An 11,020-nucleotide genomic window follows, 5' to 3' on the forward strand; every position below is an offset into this window, starting at 1 on the left:
TGGGTGCTCAGCCAGGCCGTTGGCGGGGCAATTAAAACACCAAGTGGGTTCCAACCAGGTTAATCACAGCTGCATTTATAGAGGTGCCTTTCTCTGAGGCTCTCTAGGACCTTGCTGTGCATGATCTCATTCCTCCCTCTGGGATCCCCCACCCTGGAATACCACCAAGAAGCGGGGGCCAGAGTGGGTGAGCAGCAGAGTAAGGACAGTGCCGGAAGCAGCCCAGGCTGCTGCCACCCACTTGGGCAGGCAGATGAGTGTTTGCTCTGGCAGAGAACAAGGCCCTCAGTCAATGCCCTACACATAAGGGGCCAGCCTGCTACGAGCCAGGCGCTCCTAAACACCACATCAAGACCTATTGTGTGCCAGGCCCTGCTGGGCTGCAGAGACCCAGCTGAATAAATTCAGGTCCTGCTCTGGAGCCCACATCCAGTGTCGCAGACGCGTCCACGGTACAACAGGATAGGTCCTTTACAAAGAACATATGCGGTCCTCCTGGAGTACGGATCAGGGGATGGCAGGGAAGGCTGAGGAGTTGGGATGAGGATGTCACGTGACACGAGGCCGAACTTAGGGATCGGGCCTCCCTGGAGAGGGCTGATGTTGGAAGTCAGCCGGAGTTTTCAAGCTAGGAAATGAACCGATTTAGACAGATCCTTCCACTTGGGCAGCAGAGCAGAGAGACTGTGGCAGAGAAAGGAACGCCAGGAGTCTGGCTGGACCTTGTTTGTGTAAAGGGACCAGGGAGAGGAAGTTAGAGGTTACTAGCAGGGGTGGCTGCAGAGCCAGGGAGGAGAGGAAGCGAGGCCAGAGGAGCTAGGAGAGCCCGTAGCTGGGGCAGGGGGTGGAGAGACCAGGGCACCCTGGCCTAGGCTGGCCCCCAGGGGCTGAGGGGCCTCCCACCAACACACTGGGTGAGGTAGGGCGGCTAGGAGAGCTCCCAAGGCAGGGGCTAGTATCCCTTCCACCCTCCGCCCTCCCCTTCCCGGACTCAGCAGAGCCACAGCCAATGCTATTTCATGGCCTCATTCCTCCCCCTAGAGGCTCCTGGAAGCAGAGCTGCTTTCTCCTGAGGGTGAATGGGTTTGTGGCTTGAAGGTTTCTTTGGTCATAGTCTCCAGAGTTGCCAGGTCAGCCCCTTGGCCTTCCTTAGGCAGGCCGGCGAGCCCCGTTAGGAGCTGGAGGGTGAGGGGACGCAAAATTCGTCGTGGTCAGCTTCTAGAGATCACGCTGTCCTACTAAGGAGTAGGGAGAGGCTCTCCCCCCCTGTCCGCCCTCCTGTGGCCACAGCAACAAGAGCCAGTGTGCCTCATCTATGCCGTCTGGCCAGCTGGGGTCTGAATCCTGGCTCCTCTGCTCACTCACAAGCCATGACCTCGGGTGAGATTTTTTTTACCAGGTTTAGCCTTATGTTCCTCTTTAGTAAAACTGACATAAAACCACCTATTTCAGAGGTGATTCAACTGTGATCATTAGCCTGACTGATTTATTGTCAAAACCAAGCTATTGACCTCAATGAGCCAGGAAGTATGGCCCTCAGAGTGAAGATGGATGTTAAAGTAATGTCATTATCATAGAGCTCTATGTGTATATGTGCAGAGTTACGGTGATGACTGCAGACGCTGGAAGAGCTGCTGGGATTGTCTCCACCTGCCCTTACTTCCTGGGCGGGGGGTCTGCCCTCCAGCCATCTGAGAGGCCAGTGGCCCCAGGGCACTTCCTCCCTGTCCTGTCCATCTCCTAGATTGACTGCTTCACTCACCTCGGACCTTGCCAACCCAAGATGCTCACTCCAGAGAAGGGGAGGATGCTGACCCTGGGGCTCTGCTGTCCCATCGGGAGGGTATCGGCAGGGGCAGGGCTTGGCCTCGGCCCCGGGCTGGGGGTTGGCCCAACACCTTCTCTGCACCAGGATCATGACTCCAGGCCAACCCTGTTTACCAGACCAGCGAAGGACCTATTTATAGCCTCAGCTGCTCTTCTTGCCGGGTCACGAGTGAGGTTGCAGGGTGCCTCCTCAGAGCAAGGGTGGTAGTCGGGCTGAGGGCACCCTCTGCCCAGCTGCCACTGCCCAGACCCCCGGTGCCCCTCCCCATGGCAGAGGAGACCTTCCCCTTCACCTCCTCCACACTGCGCGCTCTCCGCCTGCAGCGGGAGTGGCTGGAGTGGGAGGACCGGAGGCGGGCGGCGGCCCAGCAGTGCCGAAGCCAAAGGTGCCCCCCCAGTGCCCGGGCCCGGCTCGCCAGGCCACGCCGCTGCTGCCGAGACCCAGCCGTGCACAATGCTCTGTTCTCTGGTGACCTGCAACAGGTCCAAGCCCTGTTCCAAGATGAAGATGCTGCCAACATGATTGTGGAGACTGTGAGCAACCAGCTGGCCTGGTCAGCTGAACAGGGTAGGGAGCACCCAGTGGGGCAGAGGGGGAGGGTAGGGGTCAGGACAGGGGGAGCGTCTTGGTCCCATCCTCTCCCTCTAGAACACAGCCTAGACCGCTGCTTTCCACAGCCTATTCTAGTTCCCTCCTAAGAAGACATGAGGCATAGTTAGTGGTTTGTATGTCTTTTCAGAATGAAAGTTATATTAACATATCAATAACATAGGAACACAGTTTATTCTAATGCAATCTTATATATATTAAGATTTTTTGAGTGGCACCTGGCTGGTTCAGTCGATAAAGCATGTAACTCTTGATCTCAGGGTTGTGAGTTCAAGCTCCACCCCATGTGAATGAAGCCTACTTAAAATAAAATTTTTTTAAATTTAAAAATCAAAAATAAAATAAGATATTACTTTTTAAAAAAGATTTTATTTATTTATTCATGAGAGAGAGAGAGAGAGAGGCAGAGGGAGAAGCAGGCTCCATGCAGGGAGCCTGACATGGGACTCGATCCCGGGTCCCCAGGATCAGGCCCTGGATTGAAGGCAGCGCTAAACCGCTGAGCCAACTGGGCTGCCCAAGATTTTACTTTTAAGTAATCTCTATACCCAACCTAGGACTTGAACTCACAAATCGGGAATCAAGAGTTGCAAGCTCTACCAACCAAGCCAGCTAGGTGTCCTCACATAATATATATATTTTTTTAATTTGAGAGAGAGTGTGTGCATGCGCAGTAGGGAGGGGCAGAGGAAGAAGGAGAGAATCTCTAGCAGACTCCCCACTGAGTGCAGATCCCAATGTGGGGCTTGATCTCAGGACCCCAAGATCATGACCTGAGCCAAAATCAGGAGTGGGACACCTGATGGAGCCACCAAGGCACCCTGTCCCCACATAATATTTTAAATAGGTGCATAAATTATATTGTATGAGTGTGCCATGATTTATAGAACTAGTGCCCAAGTAGATTGGGTGGATTGGGTTCCTTCTTTGTAAAATTATTTTATTTATTTATTTATTTATTTATTTATTTATTTATTTATTTAGTAAAATTATTTTAAACAGCAATATGATAAACATCTTTTGTGTACTTCCAGATAATTTCCTTAGGTTCTGTTTTGACCAGTGGGTTTGTCCATGTAAACCAAATACCTCCACCAAGATCACCCCACTTTTAAGACTGACAGAGACTGCCTCAAACCTCACCCGTGGATCTGGGGATTCCAATCCTCATAAAGCTTATGTTCTCACAGTCACTGCAAACTCCAGATTCCTGCTTGGCTTTAACTGTTAGAGGTGTGACCTTACCCAGGGTAACATGCTCTCATCCTGCAGCATGCCTATCATCCCCTGAATGGAACTTGGCCTTAATTTCAATCCTAATAAAAACAAAACAAAACAAAACATGATTTACCCAAAATTTGGCAAACCCAGGAATTTACTTCACCATAATGCAAACAACTTAGAGTTGGATATTAGACATCTATGTCCTTTTCTACAATTCAGATCCAATACTAAATCCAACATCTCAGCCCCTGACCCCACTCTTCCTTTCCCCACCCCCACCTCTTATTCTCCCCTTCCACCCTTCCCTCCCACCCTACTCTCCCCCTCTGCCCCAGGAATATCCTAGAACTCCAAACCAGGCTCTTTCAGCTCTGCTCTTAGGTCACTCCCAAGCTCAGCTCCAGGCCCTCATACGCATAATTCAAACCCACCCCCAATACCAGAACACTCTCCTGAACAGCAAGAACCAAGGGGCTCCAAGACCCAGAGGTTTATTTAACAGGATTAACTCTCTTTAGTTGCCCTCGTGGTTTTCAAGAGCAATTACTTTTTTTTTCTATAAGACACATGCCACATTTTGTTACAGATTGACAACCCTTCTAAAAGGCTGTTCCAGGGATCCCTGGGTGGCGCAGCGGTTTGGCGCCTGCCTTTGGCCCAGGGCGTGATCCTGGAGACCCGGGATCGAATCCCACATCGGGCTCCCGGTGCATGGAGCTTGCTTCTCCCTCGGCCTGTGTCTCTGCCTCTCTCTCTCTCTCTCTCTCTGTGACTATCATAAATAAATAAAAAAAAAATTGAAAAAAAAATAAATAAAAGGCTGTTCCAATTCACACTCCCAGTTCGGGCTTGCATGAGTCCCTCTCCATAGGTAGCCTGGCACATCATTTGCCAGGGGTGCTAAGGGATGGTCGGGGCCAGTCACAGTCGTACACCACAGTCTGCCCTGTGAGTCTCACATACCACTCCCCAACACTGCTCGCTTTCCCCAGGGTTCTGGGTATTGACCCCCAAGACGAAGCAGACAGCACCCCTCACCATTGCTGCGGCCCGAGGCTACACTGACTGTGCCCGCCACCTGATCCGGCAGGGAGCTGAGCTGGACGCCCGAGTTGGAGGCCGGGCAGCCTTGCATGAGGCCTGCGCCCGGGCCCAGTCTGACTGTGTGAGGCTGCTGCTGACCTTTGGTGCCAAAGCCAACGTGTTGTCCGAGGAGGGCACAACTCCCTTGCACCTCTGCACTGTCCCCGAGTCCTTGCAGTAGGTACCCAGGGGAGAGGTGTGTGTGTGTGTGTGTGTGTGTGTGTGCAGCTAACTCAGCCAGGAGAAAGGGAGAAGCACCTCACGTCCACATGTCCTCATGACAATCTAGGAGACAGGTCTCATTCTACTGGTGAGAAATCAGGCTCAGAAAGGTTTAGGCACTTGCCCAAGGTCACATAGGCTAAGCCCAGGAGGCAGAAGCCTTGTTGTCTTTTTGGAAAACCTGTTCCAACTACAGTCCCCTATCCCCTGTGACTCCTCTGTAGCCAAATTCCTGTTTTGACGTAGGCATCAAGAAAGACAGTAGCCCAGTGTTCCCCCAACAAACCCTACCCCCACAGCCCCTCCTCCCACATTTTTAAGATCAACAGGTTTTTTGGGGGGGTGGAGGGGAGTGGGAGATACAGGTTTCCAATTATGGAACAGGTAAGGCATGGGGGAAAAAAAGGCTCAGCATAAGGAATATAGTCAATGAGGGACACCTGGGTGGCTCAAGCAGTTGGGTGTCTGCCTTTGGCTTGAGTCATGATCCTAGAGTTCCAGGATCGGGTCCTGCATTGGGCTCCTACATGGAGCCTGCTTCTCCTCCCTCTGCCTGTGTCTCTGCCTCTCTCTGTGTCTCTCATGAATAAATAGATAAAATCTTTTTAAAAAAATGAATATAGTCAATGATATTGTAATAGCGCTCTAACAGGACAGATGGTAGTTACACTTGGGAACGCAGCATAATGTATAAACTTGTCAAGTCACTAAAGTCTTGCACTTGAAACTAATGTAACATTGTGTGTCAACTATAGGAAAAAAAAAATCAACAGATTTTTGAACCCCCTACACGATGGTTTTCATACTTTCACAAATCAGGTTCACAGCCGGGGCTGGCAGTGGTGGAAAACACTCCATGGCCCACATGCTGGGGACTTCTCCCTAGCTGGATCTAGATCAGTGATGGACACAAAAGGGATTTTGATTTTCCAGCCCTTTCTTGAATTCTTAGGAGCACATAGTACACTTTCCAACAGACTTTTCCTCCTTTTTTTTTCAATAAAGATTTTATTTATTTATTCATGAGAGACACAGAAAAAGAGAGGCAGACACAGGCAGAGGGAGAAGCAGGCTCCATGCAGGAAGCCCAGTGCGGAACTCGATCCTGGGACTCTGGGATCACACCCTGAGTCAAAGGCAGACAGTCAAGGGCTGAGCCACCCAGGCATCCCCAGACTTTCTCTTTTTAAGAGAAACTTACTGAAACTCCACTGAGTGAGTTTTTCAGCGTTATTTAGAAACAAAAATCAGCCCATGATTAGAATTGACTCAGGATATAAATTCAGTAGTTTATAGACGGCTAGCTGCTACTCAATTCCTACTGGAGCCAAGCACCAACTAGACCTTATGCCCAGAAGGGAGCAGGAATTCTAGCCATTTTGGGGAGGGACACGGGGTCATCAAGGTTTTGTTGGGATTGCTGGATCTGCTTCTGGACTTCCCGTGGCTGCCATTCTGGCTTTTTAATGATAAATTATTGTTAGTTTAATTGCATCATTAATCAAGTTTGTTTCAAGTTTGGTTTACCCCTAGTGGTTAATGTGCATATTTATCTCAACAGTGTTTTGGCCTATAGTTTTTGGTTTTGTTTTTTAGAGAGATAGCATGTGTGCACGTGAGATAAGGGGGGAAAACGGGGAGGGGGAGAGGGAGAGAATCTTTTTTTTTTTTTTTAAGATTATTTTATTTATTTATTCAAAGAGAGAGAGAGGCAGAAACACAGGCAGAGGGAGAAGCAGGCTCCATGCAGGGAGCCCGACATGGGACTCGATCCCCAGTCTCCAGGATCACACTCCCGGCTGCAAGCAGCACTAAACCCCTGTGCCACTGGGGCTGTCTGAGGGAGAGAATCTTAAGCAGGCTCCACACCCAGCACAGAGCCCAACACAGGGCTCAATCTCACAACCCTTAGATCATGACCTGAGCCGAAATCAAGAATCTGATGTTTAACTCACTGAGCTATCCAGGCGCCCCATGCTCTGGCTTATAGTTTCTTTTTTTTTTTTAATTTTTATTTATTATTTATGATAGTCACACAGAGAGAGAGAGAGAGAGGCAGAGACACAGGCAGAGGGAGAAGCAGGCTCCATGCACCGGGAGCCCGACTTGGGATTCGATCCCGGGTCTCCAGGATCGCGCCCTGGGCCAAAGGCAGGCGCTAAACCGCTGCGCCACCCGGGGATCCCTGGCTTATAGTTTCTTAGGAACTGGGAGACAAGTGAAACACCAGCTCCCTAAAGTCTTGTTTTTGTTCTTTGGTTCCGTTTGTTTTCTCTAGGGGAAAATGGAGTAGGCTGATCCCCAAGTGCCTTCCTTTGCTTGAGTGGGTGTCACTGGTCTGGAAGGGTGGACTTCAAGTTTGGAGGCAGGAAGAAAATATCAGGACTTCGTCTGTTTTTCTTTACAGCTCATACTCTTCAATTTTCTAGGTGTAACATTCATAGTGGACATAGTAGTGGGTTTTTCAAAAGTTTTTGTGCTATCAAAACATCAGGAGACCACTGGCAAGTGATTCAGAACCGGGCCTTGGGGTCCCAATCCGCTTGGAGAGTCAGGTTTTGGAAACAAAAATTAGCCAGTGATTAGAACTATCAGAGGAGGGTCAGGGACACCTGGGTGGCTCAGTGGTTCAGTCAGACTTCAAGGCGTGATCCTGGAGTCCTGCATCGGGCTCCCTGCATGGAGCCTGCTTCTCCCTCTGCCTATGTCTCTGCCTCTCTCTGTCTCTGTGTCTCTCATGAATAAATAAATTAAAAATCTTAAAAAAAAATAACTTACCAAGGAAATAAACATTCTGGGAGGGAGCTTCGGAGACAACGAGTACTAATTCTGTAGCAGCCTCTAACTTGCTGTGCGTCCTTGGCTGGATGCGACCTTCCTCGGCTGAGTTTTTCATCTGGGAACTGAGGACGCTCCTGGTGGCATCACGGGCCTCGCAGCCCTGCTGTCGCGGGCTGCTGTGAGTCTAACGTGGGAGCCAGGCTCCCCGGGTGGTGGCGAGCGGGGTGAGGGGACAGGGGGAAGGGGAGGACAGCGGGCTGGGCCCGGGCCCTCAGGATTCGTCTCTCCGGGCCTGGCGCCTCGCCCGCAGGTGTGCCAAGCTGCTGCTGGAGGCCGGAGCGACCGTGAACGTGGCGGCACAGGACAGCGAGGTGACACCCCTGCACGTGGCGGCCGCTCGCGGCCTGGACGAGCACGTGGCCCTCTACCTGGAGCGCGGAGCCGACGTGCACCTGCGCACCAGCCAGGGCGAGACGGCGCTGAACGCGGCGTGCGCGGGGGCCGAGGGCCCGGGCGGCGGCCGGCAGCACCAGGCGGCCGCGCGCAGGCTCCTCGAGGCGGGGGCCGATGCCCGCGCTGCTGGGCGCAAGCGCCACACGCCGCTGCACAACGCCTGTGCCAACGGCTGCGGGGCCCTGGCCGAGCTGCTGCTGCGCCACGGGGCCTGCGCGGGGGTGCCCAACGCGGCGGGCCACACGCCCATGGACTGCGCGCTGCAGGCGGTCCAGGACGCCCCCAACTGGGAGCCCGAGGTCCTCTTTGCTGCGCTGCTGGACTACGGGGCCCAGCCGGTGCGCCCTGAGGTGCGCAGGGAGGCCCGTGCACAGAGGCCCCGGTGGGCGGGGAGCCTGTGGCTGCAACTGCCCTGCCGCCAGAAAAGCCGGCGGGGGTGGGGGTGGGGAAGAGACTGAGAGCCTGGTCCTGTAGCCACAGGTCTGTCCGCATCTTGGGAAGGACCACAGAAGGCTATAGGGGAGCATATCTAAGGAGGAAAGGGCTCCCAGGGCAACTGGCCAGGACCAAGAGGTTGCAACCCACAGATGGTGCGGCAAACTGAGGAATGGGAAAGAATGAGGAGAGACTCAGACCTTTAGCCTCCCAAATTTGAGTGTGAGTGGACCTTTGACTTAGACTGAACTTGGTTCTGCCCTTGGTTGGGAGAGCCATGGTGACCCTAAGACTGTCTTTTGATTCCTAGATGCTGAAACACTGTGCCAACTTTCCCCGGGCCCTGGAAGTCCTGCTAAATGCCTACCCTTGCGTCCCGACCTGTGATACTTGGGTGGAGGCAGTACTCCCAGAGCTGTGGCAGGTATGTCCACCTCGGCCGCAGCTCTTTCCTGGGCTCTGGGAGAGATGCAGAGGAAGGATGAGCCCCAGGCCTTATTCCCTCCAGGATGGGCTTCCTGGAGTCTCTTGCCCCCTAGCAGCTCAGAACAACTTCTAATCTCACACACCCCACCAGCCTCTCTCACTTGTAACCAGCGTGGACATTTATCAGGTATCTCTGACACAGCGGGCACTGTGCCGGCTTCTTTGGAGTGGTGGGTGGAGACATGGCCAAGACCCTGCCCTACAATGTGGTCCCATCCCCCATGACCCCTGCAGGGCTTCTGGGCCCTGAATCTGAGTCAAATTGCATCAAACCCCCTGGTGGGTGCATGTTGTAAATTCCTGGGGCCCCCAGTGCTAGGTGGTCCCAAATGGAAGGGCAGAGTCAAGTGTTGGGTATCTGATCCTGTTCCACTCTTGGCTTAGGAGCATGAAGCCTTCTACGTCTCGGCTCTGAGCATGGTGAACCAGCCGAGGAGGCTGCAGCACCTGGCCCGGCTGGCTGTGCGTGCTCAGTTGGGTAGCCACTGCCGACAGGCCACTGCCCGCCTCCCACTGCCCCCGGTCCTTAGGGACTACCTGCTGCTGCGTGTTGAGGGGCGGATCCAGTGAGCTCCATGCCAGGGTGCTCCTGGAGCTGGCTCTGCCCCCTCTGTCACCTCCCTACAACCCTGGAGGACCAATCCCTGGCTCTCTTGTTCCCCACTCAGCATGCCCTCCCCGGCCAGCTAATCCCTCCATTGGCTTCTTGAGTTACTTGCTGACCTCCAGCCCAACCTGAGCTTCAGCTGTCCAATGGGAAGGTGTGCAGACTCCACCTTCACCCATGTCCATCTCCTCTGCTTAAGTGATGGCTCCACTATCCAAGCAAGGTGGGAGTGATCCTTGTTGCCCCCCCTCACCTGCCACCTATGTGCCTGTTTGGCCTTCTAAAGAGTGATAGATTCTGTCTCTAGTTGCACTGGCTCTGGCCAAACTGCCTTTGTCGCTTGAAGGGAAGACCTCACTGATTGGTCTTGAAGCCCATGTCCTGCAAGAATGCTAGAACTCCCTTTGGGAATCTCAACTCTGTTCATGCCCTTCAGTGGCTCCTCACCATCTTTTTTTTTTTAAAGATTTTATTTATTTATTTATGAGAGACACAGAAAGAGGCAGGCAGAGACATAGGCAGAGGGAGAAGCAGGCTCCATGCAGGGAGCCTGATGTGGGACTTGATCCTGGGTCTCCAGGATCACGCCCTGGGCCGAAGGCAGATGCTCAACCGCTGAGCCACCCAGGCATCCCAGGCTCCTCACCATCTTCAGGCTAAAATCTAAATTCAGTAAGACAGATCTTCTCCCCCTGCCTCTGCCAAGCTCTCTGGTCTTCTTTTTTTTTTTTTTTTTTGCTCTCTGGTCTTCTGATCCCCCTCTGATCCGCCTTCTCCCTCTGAGATTCCTGGAATCTAGCTTCATCAAATTTTCCAGCCTTGCTCGTTGCTGGATATGACCTACTCTGCTTTGCTTCTAGGCATTCTGCATGTGCTGTTCCCTCTGCCTGGTATACCCTTCCCACATTTTTTTTTTGTCCTGCTTGAAGCTGATTTGATCCTTCAGACTCAGCCCAATAGCACCATCTCCTCAGAGCCTTCCTTGGATTGCATTTACTTAAGTTAAGAGTTTGTGTCTGCCTCAGAGTGGCTGAGACTGGTTGTTGAGGAAGGAATAAATGCATGATGCTTGGGACCCATTTATGGTCATGTCTTCCCCGCTCCCAACCCCTCCCCCACCAGTGATGCAACAATAGTCACTACACTGTGGTCTCTAAGGGCCCGTGACAGGAGGACAAGCCAGTAGCTGTCCCTCCTCCCTCTCACTTCCTCCTCTGGTCCCAGAGGCAAAAGTACCATCGTTCATCTTCAAGCCAGTTTTTGTGAATGAAAATAAACGATTTGTGCACTAA

General features: G+C 52.6%; 1 protein-coding gene across 2 annotated transcripts; it reads left to right on the forward strand.

The window, feature by feature from the left end:
- The first annotated feature begins 1,620 nt into the window (after positions 1 to 1,620).
- Positions 1,621 to 11,020, forward strand: ASB16 (ankyrin repeat and SOCS box containing 16). 2 transcript variants are annotated; one of them, XR_012009068.1, is made up of 6 exons: positions 1,621 to 2,395; positions 4,654 to 4,921; positions 8,058 to 8,550; positions 8,946 to 9,059; positions 9,506 to 10,166; positions 10,366 to 11,020. XR_012009068.1 is itself a non-coding variant. In XM_072780821.1 (5 exons), the coding sequence occupies exons 1-5, from the start codon at positions 2,095 to 2,097 to the stop codon at positions 9,689 to 9,691; spliced, it is 1,362 nt and encodes a 453-aa protein (XP_072636922.1). In that variant the 5' UTR covers positions 1,621 to 2,094; the 3' UTR covers positions 9,692 to 11,020. The 2 variants fall into 2 exon arrangements, 1 of the variants encoding a protein (XP_072636922.1); XM_072780821.1 differs by having other exon boundaries at positions 9,506 to 11,020.

The sequence above is a fragment of the Canis lupus genome, chromosome 16 (assembly GCF_048164855.1).
Source record: "Canis lupus baileyi chromosome 16, mCanLup2.hap1, whole genome shotgun sequence".
NCBI classification, from domain to species: Eukaryota; Metazoa; Chordata; class Mammalia; order Carnivora; family Canidae; genus Canis; species Canis lupus.

Excerpts from the sequence above, each read along its gene's own strand:
- ASB16 (XM_072780821.1), top strand. The coding sequence starts at position 2,095 with ATGGCAGAGGAGACCTTCCCCTTCACCTCCTCCACACTGCGCGCTCTC. Across the intron at positions 2,396-4,653 it reads GGCCTGGTCAGCTGAACAGG|GGTTCTGGGTATTGACCCCC; the intron begins GTAGGGAGCACC and ends CGCTTTCCCCAG. Across the intron at positions 9,060-9,505 it reads TACTCCCAGAGCTGTGGCAG|GAGCATGAAGCCTTCTACGT; the intron begins GTATGTCCACCT and ends CTCTTGGCTTAG.